The 23,954-nt window shown below is 39.4% G+C and overlaps 1 protein-coding gene across 1 annotated transcript in view; it reads right to left on the reverse strand.

Moving 5' to 3' along the window:
* Window positions 1-383: 383 nt before the first annotated feature.
* Window positions 384-23,954, reverse strand: part of LOC138103374 (interleukin-6 receptor subunit beta-like) — a 29,143-nt gene continuing 5,572 nt past the window's right edge. The window contains exons 4-15 of the mRNA XM_069001625.1: window positions 23,069-23,235; window positions 21,901-22,040; window positions 16,908-17,049; window positions 16,664-16,746; window positions 15,401-15,611; window positions 13,149-13,307; window positions 11,971-12,093; window positions 11,254-11,406; window positions 8,325-8,468; window positions 5,279-5,375; window positions 3,243-3,306; window positions 384-860 (exon numbers count right to left, since the gene is read on the reverse strand). Of these exons, the coding sequence (XP_068857726.1) occupies window positions 384-860; window positions 3,243-3,306; window positions 5,279-5,375; window positions 8,325-8,468; window positions 11,254-11,406; window positions 11,971-12,093; window positions 13,149-13,307; window positions 15,401-15,611; window positions 16,664-16,746; window positions 16,908-17,049; window positions 21,901-22,040; window positions 23,069-23,235 (1,960 nt within the window). The remainder of the gene's footprint in view (window positions 861-3,242; window positions 3,307-5,278; window positions 5,376-8,324; window positions 8,469-11,253; window positions 11,407-11,970; window positions 12,094-13,148; window positions 13,308-15,400; window positions 15,612-16,663; window positions 16,747-16,907; window positions 17,050-21,900; window positions 22,041-23,068; window positions 23,236-23,954) is intronic.

The following is a 23,954-nucleotide window of genomic DNA, read 5'->3' on the forward strand; positions in this document are numbered from 1 at the left end:
AAAATCAAATCTTAAGTTGATCATAGTGAGTAGAGAATTCTCCTGATATCTACAAGGATATTGTGCTTAGAGTGGAAGCCTTGAACGGCTCCTGAGTGCCCTGGAACAAAATACCAAGCAAGAGGTACTTTACTGAAAGATTTGTCATATGAGTCCCTGAAAGTTTTGCCTGTGTGAAGATGGTAGGACTTTCCACTGAATGACTGAGGTGAAATAGTTAATCTAACCATATAATCAACCTATTTCACTAAGGAAACTTACTGTAATGGAGATAACTATTGTCACAAGCTCACTATCTTAGTTGGTCCTAGTGCCTCCACTGAGGCATCAGAAGTGTTGGAACTTGATTTTATGGTAAGGAAAATTATGAAGATGCTTCAGTTTTAGTTGACTTGTCCCATGAAAGTTGGTCCAGATGGCAAAAGTACTACCTGGCTTTGTTTGAGGTAGTCCTGGGAAGCAAACAAAACCTTATGCACAGTTTGTGCTGGCTTACTGCTTAGTTCCATTTCCAGGTGAGGATGAGCAGCTCTTTCAGGCATGCTCACTGTCAGACTCATCAGGGCTTTCTGGCTGAACTCCATGCTGGCGTAGTCACTCAAGAGTGGTACTTCAATGGAAATGGTGTCTTCTTCACTTGTAACTGCTTCTGCAGGGATTTCTTCATGCCTCAGACTCATGTCTATGTTATTGCTAGGATTTTCTGACTGGCAAGTGTCATGCTTGCTGCCTTGTCCACCATCTGTGAAGAGGTCTAGCATCAGAGGAGCCTTTGACTCATGGTCTGTGACAAAAAGGCTGGTGGTATCATTGTCTGACAGGGCCTGAAGCAGTGACTTAGAAACAGGTTTCCAGTTAGTCTGTGAGACAAAGCAAGGAAAAGGAATAATATGCTAATTAATTCGTTTAATCTCATTTTTGGTTTTAGAAATATGAGTGAAAATACTTTTTTCCCTCATTTAGAGGATCCTCTTCTCCTGTCCCAAAGTATTTAAGTAAAGTTCTTCTTCCTTTTATGTTTACTTGGGACCAAAAGTAGTGATGATAAAATACAAGTCTCATGATATGCTGTTCTGAGAACAACAGCTTTCAAAAACTTTAGCAAATATGTCACTATAAAAAGGCAGCAACAGCAGCCAGACGAGATTAACCTGTCAGCTGCTGCAAACAGTTTGTTATTAAACTTCATGCCATGTTGTGATCTGAGTATACCTGGGGTAACAAGTTTTTGCAAATTCTGGATGGTTAAATGGAGAACAGGTGGTAACACCAAGTTTTCTTATTTTCCACTCAGATTGTTCTGGGTTTGCCCACATTTGCCATAATGCTTTTTAAATTATGGGCAGGCTGGCATAGCTATTAGGTTTTTTCCTTTTCTTCTCCCCGCCCGTTGCTCTAAATATTTTTTGCAAGAAATAAGTAAGTGTGTATTGTTTTTTATTTCCTTCTTCTTACAATTTGTGATCTGACTGGCAAATAAGAATGCTGCTCTTTGAAATCTCAGCAATACCACATCAGATATCTGTATTTTTCTCTTGTAATGCGATGGAATAAGCATACAGAATGTAGCAAGATTTGCTCCCTGCCTCTGTTTTGCAGTGTCCATTTGGGGAATGCCTTTCTCCACAGTTCATTAATTGTTTAGAATACCAAATTACTTCTTGACAATGTATCTGGTAACCCGTTTATTGTACTGTCTCCTGACATAGTGCTTTTTCTGCTTTCTCCCAAGCCATTATCTGGTATCTGGCATTTCTGTGTCTGACATGTTATCAACATTACGGTATTCTTTACCAGGTGTGGTTAACACAGACTTCATTTTCTTAGACAGTTGCTTTGCCTCTGAAGGAAAAGTTAAAGGCATTTTAAATTTATATATTTTGCTTTTAAATATTTTATGTCAAAGTGGCACTGTGGTTCATAAAACCTATTTGTCCTTTCTGTAGCATGCAGCCTCAGTGTATTTCACTTGCAATTCTTCACTGCAAAATGACTACCTGATAATAGCTGTGAACTCATCACTTCTTTATCTACATTTAGGTGGAAGAAAGGAAGAAAGAAAGTGAGGAAGTTCTGATCCGGAATATGAAAATCCATACTTGCTGTGTCACAGGAAGCAATACTGATATTCAGCAAAACTTTTGATTACTAGCAGACTATCAGGGTCTTCTGAAATTTTGTTTCTGATTACTTCACTCTGTATCCCAGTTTTGGCCAGTGTCTGGCTTGTAGATAGCTACTAGCCAATGCCTGAAATTTGACTAGATAGAAGTCTGCTTGTTCAAGATCATGAGAAAAACTACTAGATTGACAAGTGTCAAATTAAGGTCAGGCCTTCCAGAAAAAGAGATTTAAGAAGGGAAGCAGTACTAGTTCCTGCTCCAAAAACACAGTGGTAGGTGGTCTGAGACTTAAGAGATAAACGTAGGTGTTCTAAGACGAGGACTTTTAGTATCAGATGTCACCAAAACTGCAGCAGAAATCTTATTAAAAGGGGGAAGGCAAGAAGGCAAAGATACAAATAAGTCCACTGATAGGCAAAGGTGGATAATGTGGTCTCCAGCAGCTGCTTCTAACAGCTTTATTTTTTCCTAACAGCTGATTTCCCTGCTTTTTTAGTGCTGAAATTAAGGTATACTTATCAAAACATATGAGAAAGCTGTGGGCAAGATGTGAGGATGCTGCTGAACCTTGGTGTCTGTTGACCAGTAGGTGCTCCTCAGCCAGCCACCAGCTGCCAGCCAGAGTCCTGGGATTGCTTTGGAGACAAGCAGGGACTGAGGAGTGAGGAGCAGACTTCAGAAAACATCATGTCACATGCCCTCTGTCATGAGACTTCTCTGGAATTGGGCCACAATTCATTACTTTGTATTTTGAATAACTTGAACTTAATAATCAGTTTGCGTTGGTGAAAACTGACTGGATATAAACACTGAATTTCTCTCTTTAGACTCCATCTACCCCCATTCAGCTTTGATTTGTTCTTTTAAGAACCATGCCTTTAAAAATGCTCTACAATGTACTCAGAAAAGTCTGAGACCTTTATTAAATTTAAAAGACTATACAGCCTATGCCTAAATAACAACCATCCCCTATCCTGTATTTTGAATATTACTCTGGCTTTCCCGTTGTTGATCTTAGACATCTTCTGGAGTGAAGTACGAAAGAACAAATGATTAGCATTATAGATTAATCAAAGATCTCCCCTGTGTATTTTTTCATGCTATCAGAAGAGTACTTGCCATATCTTGGAGTGCACTGCTGTTTCTTGGGCTTGGTACACTGGGCCAGTATGATGTTTTCAGCCTGTTAAGAAGTATTTTAAATTTATCATCAGGTTAAATGACTAATGTTTCCTATGCATTTAAATTAATTACTGTTCATATATAACATATTAATATTTTTGTGACCATCAGAAAAAGGTGTCCTACAGAGATTTTTAAGCATAATGCTAATTATGCTTAAAAGAACAAACTCGGTAGTTGACGCTGAAATACTGAGTTAATGATGATTAGCATCTTTGTTCAATGACAAAGGAGCTGTGAAAGTGCTGGCAAAATTTTCTCTTTCTATACATTTAATCTATACATCTAATATTTCTATACATCTAATTAGTTATCATTTCCAAAAAACCTCTGTCTTCCTTGAGGGCTTTGGGACAACTAGGACAAAGTTTGTTTCAGTAAGTATTTGCTCCTGGGCTTCCTTTCCGTTAAGTACAAAGAGCAAGATACTGCTTCATTCAGCCCGTGTGCAATGCCACTGGTGGTCTGGAAGAAGCTCTAAGGGGACAACACAGCTTCTGCTCTTTCTGGATTGTTTTGTGTTTGGCTCGTTCTGGGAGCTATTACATACAGCATCGCACCTCCATTAAAAAAGCCTCAACACAGCATTAAGAGAGGCTGATAGTTTAAGCAGTCCATCACTCAGCCTTTGTGTTGGCTTCAATATTTTTCAGTTTTGAAATTAAATCTAGATTTCATTAGCTTTAGGATACTTCACGTATGCTTAGGCTGTGGTTTGAGGTGAAGAATGTAGCTGTGAAGTTACTGGATCTCTTGCTGATCCTGTGAAGATGGGTGTTTGGCTGGCTGGCTGGCTCCTTTTTTACAAATCAAGCAGGCAATTGAGATGAGGGTTTTGCTGCACCCTTCATCTCAGTTAAAAATGTTCAATATTACTACAAATTTACAAATTTAAGCACTCTTTCGTAGTGCTGTGCTGGGCTCCTGTGTGCTGCCTGTTTGTTTTGTAGGTTTTTTTTTCCTATTCTTTCCTATTGGGCGCAGACAATGAAGTGTGGTCTTAGTTTAACGCAATTAAGTTTGCTCTAGATCAAAACTTTGGTGTAGGTCTCAGAAGTTCTTGTCAAAACTGCTGTATCAGACACAGTGGAACTCAAAGTACAATCTGAAAAGGTAAGAGCACAGGACGCTTCATGGGGAGTATGTTTCCCAGAGGCAAGGACAGGAGTTTAAGCTAAAGCAGGCTATGTCATGCTGTGGTTTTCATGGCTTTCAAGCCACAGGTTGTGCCATCTGTCCTTTAACAGCTGTGCTTTCAGCTTCTGAGGCTGGTGCTGTGTGAAGAGGGGAAAAAGGGAGGGTAGTGTTCTAGGACACCAAATAGTAACATGAGTGGCTGTATGCAATGAAGTTTGTAAAAAAATTAATACTAGAACCCATTACTATGCAAACCATTTTCTTTAAGTCGTAGTGTATGCTGCAATATTGTGCCTCAGATTATTATGTGGGGGTGAATACTTTATTATTGTGGGAAACAATTTCTCCTAAAATAAGAGGACCACTTTCAGATCTTACAGGCACCCTTCTTTTTCTGTCTTGTTCCTACTCATTCATATATTACTCTTTCTCATTATGTGCTCGTATGCATACTTTATACATTTAATATCTAAATGTGTTTGCAAGAAACATGTTAGATAAAAACAATCAAATGCATGCTTTATCTACATATAGAGCACATTTCCCACTGTGAGAAATGGTCCTGGCTCTTTCTAAGGGTGTTTGTGACAGGAGGTAGTTAGATAATGGAATCAAAAGCTAAAGATGATAGATTTTTGACAAACTCTTTTTACTATTTTAATCAGCATATAGTGACTTGTAATTGCTCTCACCGTGCAATGAATACAGTGGCTATTATGTTGTGTGTTTTTTGAGTTGTGTTGCCTTAAATGACAAAAAAGGCTCAGTGCTATGAAGCCCAGATCTAAGCAAAAAAAGAGTGCTGCTAACAACTCCAGCCAATATTCTGTTCTTACCTTTTAAGCACTAGAGAACAAATGAGAGGTGCAAAAACCAGAATGAGTATCATGCTGAAACAAAGGCCAATCACAAAACCTTCAAATTCTCCTTTATCTGATGGGAAACAGAAAGATAGAATCAGATTTATGGTGTTAAGTACAGAAAGGCCTTATTTAACTTCATGAGAGAAGTATTTCAAACAGAAGTCAAAGCCAACTTTACACTTGTTCTGGAATTTAAGTAAAATCTAGTTAAAACTAGACCTGGTATTTTCAGGGGAGTGTGAGCTTTTCAGGTTTGTATTCTTAAGATATCTAGGTATCATAGAGTCACAGAACAGTTGGGATTAGAAGGGATCTCTGAAGATCACCTGTTCTAACCCCCTGCTAAAGCAGGTTCACCTAGAGCAGGTGATACAGGATGGCATCCAGGCAGGTTTTGAATATCTCTAGGGAAGAAGACTCCCCAGCCTCTCTGGCCGATCTGTTCTTGTGCTCCATCACCCTCACAGTAAAGAAGCTCTTCCTCATGTTCAGGTGGAAATCCCTGTGTCTCAGTTTATGATCATTGCCTCTTGTTGTGTCATTGGGCATTACAGAAAAGAGTCTGGCCCCATCCTCCTGACACTTGCCCTTAGTGTATTTGTATACATTGGTAAGATCCCCTCTCTGTTGCCTCTACTCCAGGATAAAAAGGCCCAGCTCCCTCAGCCGTTCCTCATTAGTAAGGTGCTCCAGTTCCCTAAACACCTTTGCAACCCTTCACTGGACCTGGTCCAGGAGCTCCATGTCTCTCTTGTCCTGAGGAGCCCAGAACTGGACACAGCTCTCCAGGTGAGGCCTCACCAGGGCTGAGTACAGGGGCAGGATTGCCTTCCATGACCTGCTAGCAATGCCCTTCCTAATGCCCCTCAGGATACCCTCTTGGCCACGAGGAGACTCTGCTGGCTCATGGACAGCTGGGTGTCCACCAGGACCCGCAGGTCCTTCTCTGCAGAGCTGCCCCCCAGCAGGTCAGCCCCAGCCTGTGCTGGTGCCTGGGCTTGTTCCTCCCCAGGTGCAGGACCTGGCATTTGCCTTTGCTGAGTTTCTGACTGTTCTTCTCTGCCCTTCTCTCCAACCTGTCAAGTATACTTTTTCACCCCATGCTGTTATGTGAGCTCCAGTTGATTTTAGCAAGTCAGGACCCTCATGCATGTCTGACTTGACAAGAAACTATTTGAGCGAAAGTGGCTTCTAATCTGTTTCAGGATTTATTAGTAGGGTTTTGGGGATTTTTGGCTGGTTGGTTTTGGTTGGGTTTTGTTTGTTTGTTTGTTTTATTTGGTTGGGGTTTTTGTGAGATCATGCATGGTCCTGATAGCAGTAATATGTTTTGTGTATTCGGTTGGTGTCCATGCTTTACTTTCTAAGAACATTAAGACCACTTTATCTGTAATCAGCCACTTGTCAATCCTTGGTGCAAACCTATGTCTCCTATCGCCTCTGTTAATACTTGCTTGAGATACTTTCTATCAATATCCCACCTGCCTAAAGAGGAGAAAGTGTTTGAGAGGTTAATGAAGGTTGATAAAGTGCTCAGGCAGTAACACTGCTGCTAACACCAGAACCAAAACTGATTGTGATGTTAAGACTGAGTCGGTGTAGAGGTCTTTTTTATAGATGGATACATCAAAAGTTTAAAAATAGTGCCAGGAAAGTGTGGCCAGTTCATGATTGTGTTACTGATATTGACAAACCATATTTGCAAAAAGCCACTTGTTCTTCTTTTTGTACCCATCCCCCAACAAAAAGGTCTCTTTTTTTTTTTTTTAACCAAACAGCTACCTAGTAGTAAAAACTAATTTAGAAAGCTGTGTATTCCCTTGTTGCTGAAAAAGGCTTTATAGCAAGGAAACCTGAGATTCTCCTAATGGATTAAGTGACCTGTGAAATACTGGGGGAGAGGAAAAATAGTAAATGTAATGTTTAAATTCACTGTAATTACTTGAATTTTTAAAACATTGTAATAATCTCACTCTGCATTTTTGTTACTTTACTGAACAATTGAACCCTCTCCAAATATATATTTGGTAGGATGAGTGGAATAGAGTCCTGCAGAAAAGCTCCACTTTAATATTTCGTATTGACAGGAGAAAGTTTTCAGTAGGGGGAGGAGGGGTGCAATCCTTGTTGATTTCAAGAAATATTTTAAATTTCTTGTCTTTTTTTTTCTGCTTCACACTTTTGGCTATTCAGTTGTTTGATTTTATACCTCCTTCACTTAACACACAGAAGTTTTTGTGGGAAGAAAGCATTTTCATACTATTGTCTCTGAATTTTACAGGTTACTGATAGCATCTTAGCATGTTCTTTTCTTTTTCTATTTAGAAAGATTCATTAAGGGAACCTGTGGTCAAACAAAAATAAGTCTGTTGCAGTGTTAGTTTTAGTTTAACTGGTGAAGTGTTAAAAATGTTTGAAAGACTAAGTTTAGTCAACCCTACATGATTTTAAGTTCTTTAGACTTTTTAAATGTAATTGTATTGGCATTGGCCTTTCCAGGCACCTCTGAGACAAGAAAACTTTTGCCAGCAAGCTAAAGGACCTGTTACTTAAAATGTACTTAAATTATAACAAAGCAAAAAACACTTTGATTAGTTTTCACCCACATAGGAGCAATTGAAAGATACTTAATTTTTTTATTTTACAGTTAATGGCTCAGGAAGCCAGTTTTATGTGATTGCTCAGGATTTTGCCAAGAACAGATGATTGAACTTTACTAGTCACAGGCAGAAATTTAAACTGCTGAAATCTATGACAGTAACTGTCAATAGATAAAGATATGTGCACATAGCTAGCACAATAAGGTCAGAAAAGGACTCAGAAATGAAGAGTCCTAGCTAAGTCTTCCCTGTATACTAGGTAATGAAATACAGGCAGAGTTGTTCTTACAGAGGAACAATTTTCTGTATTTGCTCTCAGCAACTGAGGATTGACTAATAAACCTTGTAACTAAGCATAGAGAGAGCATAAAGCAAGGATTCATGCTGAGTAATGCAGATGCATAGAGGTTCCAGAGTACCATATTTTGGAGTGCTGAAAGGTTGTGAAAGAGTCAGAGGTCCTTCTCCAGCACTAGTGAATCCTGAAATCTGTACACGATAGGTGGTCTTTTCCTTCAGTCCGGTGAGATGGTAAGTTGTGGTAGAAGAGTTGAGAGTAAGAGCTGAAATACAGGAGGGTTTGGGGAGGAGATGATTAGATGAACTCTCATGACTGAGCTTGTATCAGTGTTGCTGACTGGGGAAGAGGCAAAATTTCAATGCCCTAATCCTCATCTGCAGGAAACCACACTGTGCAGATGTTCTTTGGATGGATACCGGATTTCTCCAAAATATTTATGTACATTTTAAATGCAGGTAAGAAGGTAAGAAACATGAGCTTTTAACACACCAAAGCTGTATTGGGTTTGCATGGCCAGGTTTTGGTAGCAGGGGGGCTACAGGGGCAGCTTCTCACAGAAGCTGCCAGAAGCTGCCCATGTCCAACAGATCCAATTCCAGCTGGCCCCAGGACAGATGTGCTGCTGGCCAATGCTAAGCCAATTAGAAAGGGTGGTAATGCCTCCGTGATAACAGATTTAAAAGGAAAACAAAGTTATTGTGCAAATGTAATTGCAGCCAGAGAAGAGCAGGATGAGAATATGTGAGAGGAACAGCCCTGCAGACACCAAGGCCTGGAGAGAAGGAGGGGCAGGAAGTGCTCCAGGTGCTGCAGCTGAGGTTCCCCTGCAGCACGTGGTTTGTGGTTCGTGGTTCATGGTTCATGGCTCGGCAGCTGTGGCCCTGAACCCATGGAGGTGCCTGGGGATGCAGAGATCCCCCTTCAGCCTGTGGAGGAGACCCAGGCCAGAGCAGAGGAGGCCTGAGAGTGGGTTGTGAACCTGTGGGAGGCCTGTGCGGGAGCAGGGTCCTGGCAGGGACCTGCAAACCCATGTAGAGAAAAGCCCATGCTGAAGCAGGTTTTCCGGTAGGACTTGTGACCCTGTGGGAAATCCACGCTGGGGCAGGCTGAAGGACTACATCCTGTAAGAAGTGAACACTGTGAATGCTGGAGCAGTTCATGAAGAACTGTAACCCATGGGATGGACTCACACTGGAGAAGTTCACGGAGAGCTGTCTCCCATGGGAGGCACCCCACACTGGAGCAGGAAGACTCTTCTCCCTGAACAATGGCAGAAACAATCCGTGATAAACTGACCACAAGCCCCAGTCTCTGTCTCCCTGTGCTGCTGATGGGGGAGAAGTAGAGCCTGGGAAGGAGGGAGTGGTGGAGAAAGGTGTTTTAAAGATCTGTTTTACTTGTCATTATCCTACTCTGAATTTCATTGGCATTAAATTCCATTAATTTCCCCAAGCTAAGTCTGTTTTGTCCATAGAGTAATCTGAGATCTCTTCTAGTCCTTATCTCAACCCGTGAATGTTTTATTTTCTCTCCCCTGTCCACTTGCAGAGGGGACAGAGTGGCTCTGGCATCCAGTTGCTCTAGTACCCAGCCAGGGTCAAACCATCACAGGTGAAGAATACAGAAGGCTGTGTACACTTCATGAGAGGAAAATATATCTAACATGCTGAAGCATTGTTTTTATGTTGATTGTAACAGTTAACATTAGGACTAGCCCTTATCAAATGCTTTAGTCTCACTAAAGTACTTGTTCAGTTGATTTATGCTAGTACTATTACTCATCATTCAGTACGGGAACAGGGCTGTGCATTCTGCTTTACCTGCTTTGTGGGGCTTTCAGCTCAGCCTTTCTTTTCTGATGGTGCAGGGATTTTTCCCTTGGCCAGAATAATGTACATGCAACCATGTTGTAAGGATGTTTTTAATGGGGCAGAAATTACTTTTCAAGTTTGTCACTGTGGATTTAAGATCTTCACAGAAGTAGATGTGGTGCTGTAGCCTATGGACTTTCTTCCCCCAAATTCTCCAATAGAATTATACTCCCTGCCTGGAAAACATGGCAATTGGGTGTCATATCACTGCTGTATTGACTGGTTAAGGCAGAGGAAAAAAAAAGAAATTAGGTTCAGTCCTGGATGTTCCCATTCTGGCTCCTCTTGTGCTTTCAGATAGGTATTTGAAGTGGAATAGAGTCTCCAGAAGACTCTTTATGGCTCTGTAAAGCCATAGGTCAACATGAATTACAGAACTCTTACTCTCCCTTTGTCTTAGGTGCTCTTTGTCTTCTCTAGCATGTCTTCAATTTTATTTGAAAGTCAGTATGTACAAAGATAATGTGTTATTACTTATGGCAAAGAGACTTTCCACTATAGAGCAGAAAGAAAATGCTTATCAAAAGAAGTATGGGGATTTTTTTAAATTGAAAACTCAAGTGGTTTGAATTCACAGCTATTCATTTATTCCAATGTGTAGAAGTTTCATCATTTGTTAAGGTTTGTACCATCATTTGTAGTTTGTTAAGGTTGAAAAAGACCTTTGAGGTCATCAAGTCCAAAATTAAATGTAAAAACTACCAATTTAAGAAAATGTTTCTAAAAGTAAATTTATAGTGGTGTCTTTGGAAACCGGTAAGAATTACTAACTGCTAATTGAGTTGAAAAATGAAATATATAATGTCTTAAATCCTATCCAAAGGCTCAGACTCAAGCTCGGATGAGTTGCGATGAAACATAAAGGTGTTGTGACTGAAACCTTAATACTTCAGAAATACTGTTAAGTGTATGTCTTCCTTTAAGTGTTACTAGCGAATTCTGCTGTAAATTAATTTTCAAGGAAGTAGCAATATTTAATTTGAGATAATATCTAGAAAATTCTAAGTGTTCATGGGAGCATCTAGAGCACTAAAAATCTAACCAGGAGCTGACCTTTGAGAGCAGAGCACTCAGTTTGCACAGAAATCATAAATAACTCAGTATATTTAATGGTCTGAATTAAACTTTTCTTTCTTAACTCTGAGCTGCTGCTTTTTTCTGGCAATGGTGACTTACCCGGAGACTTCTGCCTTGATGAATCTGTGTAACTGATCCTGTATCCCTGGAGAAAGCCCAAACGGTCTTCTGCAGGTATTTCAGTCCACTTCACAACTGCAGAATGCTTTGTGATATTCAGAATTGTCACATGAGCAGGACCTGTCCTAGGAGCTTAAAAAACCAGATATTTGAGTTCTGCATCAATACTTGTGCAGTAGACATACAAGACTGAAACCTAGCTGCTTCCAAGAGAGTTTCTTGTCGGATTCTAGATCCCATAAATACAACGTAAAGGATGCAAGAGAAAGGCAAAATCCCATAGAGTAAAAGCCCCTCACCTTAAACAATACCAAAATAGGCAGAAATTGTGACTGTCTCATTATGAATATTTTACTCCAATAGTGTCATACTCCTTTCAATTTGCAATATAAGACACTATTAAATTGGGATTGGAAAATCTGATTTAATTTAAATTTGAGCCTCATGGGTCTGAGACCCTCTTTCTGTTATTTCTGGTAATGTCACACATAATAAATATTTCTGTGGACTTGTCAGTAAGGAACAGCATTCAGGTAATTCACTGGTAGGACATAGCTGCTAAGCCTAAAGGCAATGCTAACTGGAGAATACTGTTCAGTCACCTGGAAAAGAAATTTTGTGTAGCCTCCCTTTTATTGCTGCAGATAGGAAACAAGAACAAATATAATGGTGAGGTTGTTCAAAGGGGAGGAATACCTCCTTCAACGAAGTAAAAGTGGGTCACTCCAAAAGTCATTTCATGTCTTAGGAAACTTTCACACTGACACACATCAGATGCATGTACCATTACTTTGTACAACTTGTATGGTTGAAAATTGTCTGGAAAACAAATAAAGGTATGTCAGGGTTTACTGAAAAGTTATAAATTACAAAGAAGTAGAGGAAAGACAGCAGCTTCATAGTTTTTCTGTATAGTTCTTGCTTTCTGAGACTCAAAGCATAGTATAATTGTATAGTGCTTTATATTGAGTACAAAATATGTACATCCTTCTTCAGTGTCTCTGGATGCTTAATGCTAACTATTTCAAAATCAGAACAGGACATAACATGGGTTTTCTTTTAAAAGATGACTGATCTGTTTATAGTCTCCCTATGGAAGACTTTAGCTGCTGAAGGAGAAATTGGGAACTAAAATGGCTGTAGTTATCTTAATTCAGGGATAGATATTTCCCACTCAGCCAGAATATATAAACCCAAACAAAAAACCTAGATATAATGTGGCACTGCAGATGTTGCAGAAGAACCAAGGTAAACAGTGAACTCTCTAGAAGACTTTATAGAACTCTGAAGCTAAATGTTCTCTATTGTACATAAAAACCAGTCCTGAATGGCTTTTGCAAGAGGCCACCTACATGACTTTATTAAAGATTTTCAAGGTCTGTTCCATAAAGAAATCCCTGACTGAAGCCCATCCTGCCTAGCTTGGTAAGCGCAATACTAGACTTGAGAACTTCAGCTTTGACAAATATAGACATTGGGATAAAAATAGAAATTAATCTTAGAGAGGCTGTTTAATAGAGCAGTTTGTATTGAAAGACAAGCTTACCTAGGTACAAGATGAAAGTTTTTTTTAAAGCCAGTAAAGCCAGGTGTGCCTGGAATGTGGGCAAGGAGAGACGTTGTACCAGCAGCTTAGCTGAATTTTTGCCCAACAGTATCCAGAAGAATCCTAATGAAAACTCTGCTTTTTATCTGCCTTAATGTTGCTAAGCATTAGATAATGACTCAGTACTGGACAAATATTAAGAGTTGCACTTATCTGGATGGATCTTCAGTTTGCCCTTAAAAACAGAATGAAAATCCTACTCTGCCCAACCAGAAATAACCAAGAGATGAAAGGGTGCCTCCATAGGAGGTGGAGTGGTTGCTGTTACCTAGTGTGAAATTTCCGGTAGCCGTAGTTACTATTTTCATGTGCATATCCTCTTTACCAGTGCCCCAGTCAACCACAAAACATTTTGGATTGTATTCTGGAGTCCATGTGACAACTGCATTGGTTCTCTGGCTTTTGACATGGATTTGACCAGGCAAGTCTGTGAACAAATATACAATCAAAGGTTAATAAACAGAAAAGTAGTTTTCTCCCCTAAGGTTTTTCTTTATCCCTTTTGCTCTGTCTTTGGAGGTTATTCATTAAGTAGTTATCATTGCAAGTGACTCACTTACCATAGTAAGGTTTACACCAGTATTTCAATACAGGAAACTGGGCATTTACTACTTTGCAATGGTGTCTGGGGGCTACAGTGTTGATTGCTGCTCATGACTTTTCCTTGTTTCTGATTGTTGGAAATTAAATGGCCGTTCCAAGCCTCAGGAAGAGGAAGTCTGGTGTTGCTAAATAAGCTCCTGTGAGCCACTAGTAACTGCTATACACAGAGCAACTGTGAGATAGTGCTTGCCTGGGTAGGGGAGGAGGAGAACAATGAATCATAGCTAGATAATTTTATATTTCATATATTTTGCATTTTCTGAAAGGATCATGAAGATTTTGACATCATAAAAGACAGGCTACCAAACTAGGAAAGACCTTCTTACTGACACTAAGGAGGGAGAAGAGCAACCTGCCATTTTGAGACAAGAAGTGGAGCTTGTGGCAGATATACATGCTCTCTGTTTTATCTCCTGTCTGGAAAGCAATCCAAGAAAGGCAAATTAATTTTGAGAGAGCTGTGGTTGTCCAAGGAACTGGGGTTCCTGGGGTTGTTTGAAAGGGCTGCGGTTGTTTAGCCTGGAGAAAAGGAGGCTCAGGGGAGACTTTATCAGTCTCTGCAACTGCCTGAAAGGAGGCTGTAGCCAGGTGGGGGTCAGACTCTTCCCCCAAGCCATTAGCAATAGGACAAGAGCACTCTCAAGCTGTGCCAGGGGAGGTTTAGGCTCAACATTAGGAAGAATTTCTTCACAGAAAGAGTGATTGGGTATTGGAATGGGCTGCCCAGGGAGGTGGTGGAGTCACTGTCCCTGAAAATATTTAAGAAAAGACTGGATATGTCACTTTAGTGCCACGGTCTTATGGACAAGGTGGTGTTAGATCACAGATTGGACTCAACGATCTCAGAGGTCTTTTCCAAATTAATTGATTCTATGATTCTGTAAAGAAAATGGCTGTACTAGCTGAGGAAAAGTTGTGTATGCTGAGAAGGAATTTATCTTGAGAATGGACTTAATGTGCATTAAGTATCTTCTCAGTAACTCATGATAGATACAGAGAAGTTGCACTGAAGTACAGTCAAATAGAAACAGGTGGAGAGAGCCATGAAATACAGGCTCAGAGGTTCAGTAGACAACTTATTGTCAGTCAAAAGGTGGCTTGAAATGGTTGATCTATTTTATCAGAAGAGAGCTAAGGGACTGAAATGTAAGGGCAAAATCAAGCTGTTACCTCTTAGCAGAACAAAGGAGAAGAGAATGAGGGGCGTGTTTGAGAATTCTGGATAAGCAGTCATTTGCAGCTATCTGAAGCTCAGCAAGGGTACTTGCACACATCTTTGCTTGTGAATGCTATAGCTTAATTTTAAAAAAAATCTTACTTTGTAAGAGAGGTTCTTCTCATATTGCAATAAATATACCTCAAGATTATAACACATGAATCTAGCTTATATTATAAGGAAAACATTGTTAGGTTTATTTTTTAAAAGAAAAGACTGTTTGTTTAGGCATTACAAAGCTTACATGTTCATTAGAAAGTGACATGTACATCCTATCTGTTCCTTCTCCTATGTGCCATTTAGAGTAATAATGAAATAAAGGACAGTAGCAGGTCTCTTAATAGTTATTTACCTCAAAAATTTAGACTTGCACATACTTCTGTGAACTTTTTTTTAAACCATGACATCTACTTGATGTTGAGGACAGTCCATAAACCATTTTCTGAAGTACATCCAGCACATGGTACTTTCTCTAGCTTGAGAAACAAGAAGTGCTAAACTGAATATTAAATTACTATCTCTTAACTTCTACCAAAGTATCTTCTTAAGAAACAATTCTGACTCCCACTATGTAAAAATATCAGCCTAAAAAATATTCAAGAGAATGCTTTCACCTATCCCAAAGTATGTCTAAAAGTAGCCTTGGAGATTGGTCATAAAACTTCCCCACCACTCTGGTGAATGAATGATAAGGTAAGTACCTGTTCCAGAGAATTCTGGGACAATATAGATGGCTTGTGGAGATTCTCCTGCTTCATTATAGGCAGAAATATTAACTCTATAGTAAGCCATGGAGAGATTTACAAGAATTTTTCCCTCTTTGAGAGAGATGCGATTTGGTGAGTGGCTGCAGCTGTTGGGTATTCTTTCCACATTAACGAAATATCCAAGGACATTCTCATTTTGTGCTACCTAGCAAGAGGAAAAACATTATTATTCTATAAATGCTGTTATGTCCTGTGCAGAAAATCAAGAACTATTTAATTGTATAAACAAAATGGAGCCTCCAATAATGGGGATAAAATCATACTGTTTTAATTAGGTCATTAGGAATCAATGAAGCAAAGCATTTCCTTAAAATTAACAGCATGCTTAAATTGAGAGGATTTTAGTACAGGATTAAGAATTTTCCTTAATTGAGATCACATGTGTATGCAATTAGCAATAACAGCAGTGAAGCAGCTGTAACGTTCTCTACATTTCACCGGAACATATCCCGCGTTATTAGGAACTTGAAAGTAAATGAGAGGTGTTTAATTGAAATTTATGCCTCTGGGTACCCTCATCTACTCGGCCTTGGTTAGGTATCTAGTATCTTTAAAGAGAAATGCTAGTAATTATGCTACAAATTTGGAACCTGTTAAATATCCATTGGTAGAAATTTCTGGTGGTGGTTCACTCATTATTTTACTGTACTAATCTTAATAAGAGATTGGAAAATGCAGTGCACAGAAATGGAAATTACTGCAATATAGGCAGAAACTTAATACATGAAGGCCTGTGAATTCTTCAAGGATTATTTCTGGTATCAAGATTGTCTGTTATTTCTGGCACAAAATTAATAATGTGTAGATACCACGAAGCTGTGAGGCTGGGTTATCTTAATGAACTAATTGGATACTTTTGGAGTAACATAGACAGGAAGACATTTAGTAATGTCTTGCGAGGAATTTCAGAAAAAACTGGAAGCTCTTAAAATGAAAACATGTTTTTCCCTGGAAAAGAAGGGAAGTTTTAGTGATTTTTCAAGATTATAAATGGATGTAGTATTTCCTTGTAGGTTTCTAGCACCTGAATCACTAGCATATAGATGCAATGAATTCTGCAGCAAGTGTACAATATCCAATGCCTTTTGCATATCAAGTGTAGTCTCAATACAATGAGAAAGTCTGTTTTTCCCTGCAATATATTAAATAAATAACATATACATAACAGAAGGTAGCCAGACTCAGAGTGAACCTTACCTCCCACTTCAGAAGAACACTTCTTCTTCCGGGAGAGTTTTGTGTGGTTACATTATATGATATTCTTGGCTTGTTCACGAGTTCTGGTAAACATGGTAAAAGATGGAGATATGCACTCAAATGAGTCATTCTGATGTTCATATTTTCAACAGTATCTGAAAATGCTATTCCATATGACACAAAAATTGGAAAAGCGCTTACATTCATATTTACAACCAGTAGGATGAAGCTACATTTCACTTACTGTGAGGGACCAAAATCTCTTTGCTCCAAATGCAAACACAGTTGAGACCATCCTTGGTTACACATCTGAGCTGAACAATGTATGAAGACTTAGTATTTACATTTGAAATGGTGACATTGACAACATTGCTTTCTAGAGGCACCTAAAAAAAAGATCATTTATGTAGCAGCAATAATAATCTTATATTAATTGTTTTCTCAGCCTAAGACTGGTCTTCTGAGTCAGCTGAAAGTAGAGGTTCCTGTCTTCAAATAGGAATTACTACTCATTTTAGTCAAGGTATTTTCATTCTTTCAAGGCAACACCCTCCTTTTCATGAACTTGTTCTGCTCACTCAGGACAATAAGTAACCTGGTCTAAATATTACTTTTAAAATCAGTTAGACATGACATATACTGAAAATCAAAAATTTACTTAACTCTGAGCCTTAATGACATTCTCAAGAATAAGAACTCAAGGGAAAATTAAATATTAAAAAAAAGTCCTTATTTTTAGAAGTATCATTATGTCTAAATAGATCCTCATGACTGATGTCTTAAAGAGCATGACTGGATTGAAAGTGTGGCTTCCTGTGCCTTGGCACTGCAGAAGTGATGTGCATCTGCAGCTGATGACGGCACTGGAGTCCCAGTAACTGTACAGGGAATGGAGTTTTTCTTTAAATAAAGATATCACCCATGTCTAAGAAAAACCCTGAGCTGAAAAATACAGAGAAAATAAGAGAAAATACAATAGAAAACTGTTGTTTTTGCTTAAACTTTTTCCTAAACCCCCCCTAAAAAAACAAAGCCCCACTGTAAGGTGACCAACTCTTCTCTTTCAATTTCTGCAGTACTTTATTTTCTAATTAATAAGTTAATTAATTAACTTCTGTGGCAGTGTGCTCACCTCCCTCCCCTCCGCTTTGCCTCCATCCTGCCCTTTATTTCATGTAATCCTGCTCGAGTGATAACCACAATCAGCAGACATAACCAATGTGTCTGGACTATCACCCGTCTCAAAGTTGATTCAGGGCAGACAGATAACATGAAAGACAAGGGCTAATTTGAGCAGTTCATCCACCTAACCATAGTGCTGGTTAAGGTTCAAGTCAACTTTGGAAGAAATTAATATCTGAAGTGAGCATGTATACGTCTTTAGGTGACTCATCTTACCCCTTAAATAGTGGACAGCCCATAGCCTCTTGAGCTCTCCCGCACAGCAGTGGACTATACAACAGTATCTCTTGAGTAGGTACGCCTCTTAAGGCTACTCCTCAAGGTTGAGAGAATTTTTGTCTCATCAGATACTTGATAAGTGACTTGGAAATTAGTACACTGAAAATTTTAAACCTCATTTAAGTGATACAAAGGATTGATTGTGCACATATAATCCTTCAGACATAAACTGTTGACCAAGTCTGGGACTAAGTCTGGATCTGGAAGTAACTAGACTTACAGGGGCTCTGAGAAGAATTTTAGAATGCAAGGGGAGCCTTTCTAAGCATCAAGACCCAATTAAAAAGTCTCCTAACAGTTCTGTCTGACTCTATTCTCTGTGAAGTAATCAAGTGCTCCTTGCCATCTACTCTTGTTAAATGCCTGTCACATTTACTATCAAACTTTGCTAGATTTCTGTTTTATATCAATAAACATATTGCTAGTTCTTTCTTATGAGTGAAGGGTATTACTCTGACCATGACAACTTCATATAATTTAGCTAATAGAAAATGCTTGGTTGCAAAACTAAGGACAATACTACAGAAAGACTCCAAATCTCTATAGAGCAAGAGGGAAGTGGAATGGATTTAAAACCCAAATGTTAAACTACATTAAATGTACATAAAGTACATTTATCCTACTCCTGATAAACACTAGCTTTATACATCTCCTGTGCATGTGTGGCCATACTCACTCAGCTGCAAGTGTACCCTATGTCCACATGATTAGAAAGAGATTACAGCCTAAATTCATAGGATTAGTTGGGACCTCGGAGATAATGAATATTTATGACCTGTAGTATTCAGTCATTTGTCTCACCAAGTGTGGCTATCTCTACTAGTCCTTCATAGTACTCATGTGAATCTTCAATCTCCCCTGTCTCCAGAACATGCAGAATGTGCATTTGTAGTGCTCTTAACCCTCTATTCTTCCACATGCCATGTGCCAGACAGTCTGCACATTGTTATCTATCTATTGCACTGCTCGGTGGGCTACGCTTGGGTAACTGGCTGTCCTAGGATGGTCTAGGAATTGTATGCAAGTGAACAAGGAGATCTTTCCAAGACCTGCACATTCTTTGTACTGAGGTGAAACCTTTCTTACATGGAGCCCTCAAAGTACATCTTCTGAAGTGGCTAAACAAACTGGCAGTCAGCTATAAGAGAAGTAGGAATAGTCTTCTGAGATAAAAGGCAGAACAAAGGAGATTTTTGTAGTAAAAAGGAAGCAAAGAGGCTTCGAGGTGAGCAGTTTCCCAATAAGTGGGAACTCTTGCTATTTATACAGTTTTCTTCTTGGGGTTTTGTTGTACTTGATAAACACATATTTAAAACTTGATTAACATATATATAAATAACAGAGCTTGAAAACCAGACAATTTCAGGAACTTAGTGATACAAATCATGCATATGTGCCTGCCTGTTGGAGAAGCTTTGGCTTGATATGCTGGATGGGAAGGGGCAGGATAAGCAGTCATTGCTGCTACATGCAAACATTACTGAAATTATGACTCATTTTCCATCTCTTACTTATTCCCTCTAGTTTTGTACTGCCCTGTTGCTGTGCCATATTGCATGCCCTAAAAGGCATCTGGAACTGATCTTGTATGCCACAACATCCTTGTCTCCAAATTGGACAGTGATGGATTTGATGGATAAACTGTTACATGGATCAGGAAGTCGTTGGATGGTCGCATCCAGAGAGTAGCGGTCATTGGTTCAGAATCCCAGTGGACATCAGCGACAAGTGGTGTCCATCAGGAGTCCGTAGTGGATGTGACCAGTGTTATTTAATATCTTCATTAATGGCATAGAGGGGTCAAGTGCACCTTCTGCAAATTTGCAGATGACCCCAAGCTTAGTGGTGCTGTTGGCACTTCTGAAGGTTAGGATGCCATCCAGAGGGACCTGGACAGGCTCCAGAGGTGGACCATGGGAACCTCATGAGGTTTAACAAGACCAAGTGCTGGTGCTGCAGCTGGGTCAGAGCAACCCTGGTATCAGCACAGGCTGGGGGATGGACAGATCAGAGCAGCCCTGCCCAGAAGGACTTGGGGTGGGTGAGAGGCTGGACATGACCCAGCCATGGGCACTCACAGCCCAGAGAGCCAAACATGTCCTGGGCTGCATCCAAAGCAGCGCGGCCAGCAGGGCCAGGGAGGGGATTCTGCCCCTCTGCCCTGCTCTGCTGAGACCCCACCTGCAGTGCTGCATCCAGCTCTGGGGTGGTTACAGAACAGTCCTGTAAGATGTCTATGCAGCAGTGGAGGAAGATGCTGGAAAACTTTTTTAACTTTAGCACAGTAGAGTATGACCCCTGTATTCATTGTTAGTGCTTAATTTTGTACATAGAGTGGGTAGTACAAATAACAGAGATTAATGTGGCCTTGTGCTAACTCCCTACATCTGTGACTAATAAACTTGTTCCAGCTAATGCTTTCTTGTTTACTTCTATCAGTGATTAATATGTACTAACAAGTATCTCAGTTTTGAGAACAAGGATTTTGTGTCAGAACAAAGAATGATAAGAGAAGTACACTATGACCTGATGACATATTTGAGATACTCCCAAGGAGAAAAGATTCGTCAGAAGATCTGGAACCATATCCAAACAAGTGGAAATAATTAACATATATGCATGTATTCAGGAAATGTGGTGAAAATACAATAGTTTCAGGAATATAACCTGGTGTCTTAGGTTACTGAGCATGCATGCTTTGAAGAGAATTACCCATGGATTTCAGCACTGCTAATGAAGTAATGTTGACTTTCTAAGATAACAAATTTGATGGAGAATTTCCCAGTTTTTAGGGACAGGGTCCCCAGCACAGGCAGGACATGGAGCTGTTGGAATGAATCCAAAGGAGGGCCACCAAACTGATCAATGGGATGGAGTACCTCTCCTGTGAGAAAAGGCTGGGAGAATTGGGATTATTCAGTCTGGAAAAGAGAAGGTCTTGGGGAGAGCTAATTGTTGCCTTCCAGTGCCTGAAGACAACTTACAGGAAAGATGGGGCAAGACTATTCACAAGAGGATGTAGAGACAAGACAAGGGGCAATGGCTGTAACCTGAAAGAGAGTAGGTTTAGATTAGATTTTAGGAAAAAATTCTTTACTATGAGGGTGGTGAGGCACTGGAACAGGTTGCCCAGGGAAGTTGTGGACTCTCCATTCCTGGAAGTGTTCAAGGCCAGTTTGGATGGGGCAACCTGGTATAGTACAGAGTGGCCCTGCACACGGCAGGGCTGGCTGGAGCTAGATGATCTTCAAGATCCCTTCCAACACAAACAATTCTATGATTCTATGATTGTATTGCAGAGAAATTATTTCTTCTCTTTTTAAAGAAGAAAATCTGGAATACTGACACAAACCAAAGGTGTGTAAGGTATGAATTATTACCTTAAAAAACAAAGCAACCTGATCTCTAATCTGTTTGAAAATGCAATGTCACCAGCTAAAGAGTAATATTGTAAAACACTGAAAGTATAATTTGGATCTGAGTTTGCATGGCATTTCTGATATTCAGCTTTTGCATCAATGGCATTTGTAATGTCTCACTGGTACATTAATGAACCTGATGACATGCTGTTCTATTTTACTCTGTTTAAAACTATTATTCCTTCTTTCACAAACATTTCACGATTTATTAGAACCAAACTAAAGTGCCTTAATGGGATCTGCCTACCAAGTGACTCCTTGCTGTGCCGCCTTGCAATCCTTGTGCTGCATGTAATAAGTGGAGATATTGAGGCAGAACCTTATGTTCTCACGTGATTGTCATCTGGAAGTACTTACCAGTGTCCATGGAGTGGCTTCTGTGATTGCCTCTCTGTATCTCAGCTCATATGATGTATGAGCTGTGGGCAGGTCCCACTTTATTATCAATTGGTTTGTGATCTGATAAGCATTTATGTTAGATGGTGACAAGCACTTTCCTAAAATGGGGGATATACAGCTGTTAAAAATGTAAGAGAAGCAGGAAAGCTTTGGTAATTATGTCTGTCAAATGTGGTCTATAAAAATTGGAAGACTTGGCACAGGATACTGAACACTGTAAGACTTCAAAAAACCCTGGAAATGAATAATTACTAAATCTTTATGGTATTAGCAAAATACAGTTGTTCCTCTTGCCTTTCTTTTGTGAATGCTTCTACTGATTTCAGGAACATTCTTTTTCTAAGCAGTTACTAATCAAAATGTCAAAAATACCTGTAATCATGAATTGTATTAAAAATATGCAGAATATCTTTAAATTTCAGTAAGTGCAAATATATTTTCATCTTTCTCTTCAATAAACACAAGGTGGCCAAAAGTCTTCAGTAAAGGTCATAGTGATAATTTGGGTTGTACTGGTAGTAACACCCAGCAGTGGGAACCAGTGGTTTTTCTTGGACCATGATTAGTCTGAGCAGGTGAAGTTTTGGGAAGCTTTTAACATTATTTCAGTGACCAGATAGGTAGGGAATCTTTAAACAAACATCTAAAGGAAATAGTAAATAGGGCTGCTTTTTTCATATCTTCCTTGTACCACTGTGTAATAGGTAAATGGCCTTAGAAAATAGTTGAATTTTGAAAAGGTTTCTCAAAATTCTAATGCCCTATATCATGGATTCCTTAGGTGTACCATGCTGAGTCAATCTGCTCTTTGGAAACCAATATAAAGAAATTCAGAAAACCATCAAAGTGAGCACAAAAAGCTGGTTAAGTACACAAATATCACTATATATTTTTCTGGATATGAATATTAAATATTCCAGCAAAATATTTAAAGTAAAACCCTCCTCCTGTAAAAGCTGGATAGACTTCTGTTACTATTTCATTTAAAGAAGTCAAACTGCATTTTAGGTCTCTGAATCAGTAAAAATAATGAGAGTATTTTGGGAGCTGAAATTTTGGAAATAATATTTAAAGACTACAGTTTTAGCTGAGCACTGCAGTAATACAACTTGTGAAGATGCTGTACCTGCTTTGCTTGGTAAAACTGAAATGTTCTTTCCTTTTGCACAGGTGTCATGGGCATAATTCACTGCTATCCAAATGGATGCAAATCTCTCAATGTAGAGATTCTTTCGTTCTATTGTGATGGAAGGCAATGATGTGTTTCGTTGAAAAAGTTTTCGTATCTTGTTCCTTCAGAGAAAAGGAAGCAGAATGAAAAACATTTCATTGGATTATAGTTCCTCCCCTGCCCAAGAAAGCGACATTACAGCAATTGATAGCTCTCCAGATACTTCTACACGTAATTCCACATCCGGAAACTTGGAGGTTCACCTTGAGCAGCTTGAAACAGCAAGATTAATTCCAGCACCCCAGTAACTCTAGCAAATTTAAACATGCAAATCCTTGTGTTGTGTGGTGGAGAACTTGTGAATTCCTTAAACCTGTAAGGCATAGCATGATACAACAAGATCCATATGACCTTCTTTTGTACTTACAGTGGGATATATAGAGCATTTTGAAGGTATAAAATTAGGTTAGAAATTACTTCATAAAGCCTTGCCACCTATCTCAGGGGCACACAAATTCCTTTTGAACAGCAAAATTTCCCAGTTACATGAATCTAAATTACCATAAAGTTATGAAAAACCTCTTATGAGTTCTATGCCTGTCTTCTGACTTCTGTTCCTGCAAAGCATCAGAGTTTGACAGAGATATTTAAATGTCACCTGAGTCCTCAGCCGTGTAGATTTCTCCTGGTATACCTAATGCACACAACACAGGAAGTCCAAGAGTTTTAATGCCTTACATACAACTTTGCTGCCTATTTTTTTTTCCCTGTCTCTCTCATTTTGTCTCTGCCACACACAGGACAAATTTTTCCAAGGTTAAAATTGTGCAAGTTCAATGCT

Source organism: Aphelocoma coerulescens (genome assembly GCF_041296385.1).
Source record: "Aphelocoma coerulescens isolate FSJ_1873_10779 chromosome Z unlocalized genomic scaffold, UR_Acoe_1.0 ChrZ, whole genome shotgun sequence".
Classification (NCBI taxonomy): Eukaryota; Metazoa; Chordata; class Aves; order Passeriformes; family Corvidae; genus Aphelocoma; species Aphelocoma coerulescens.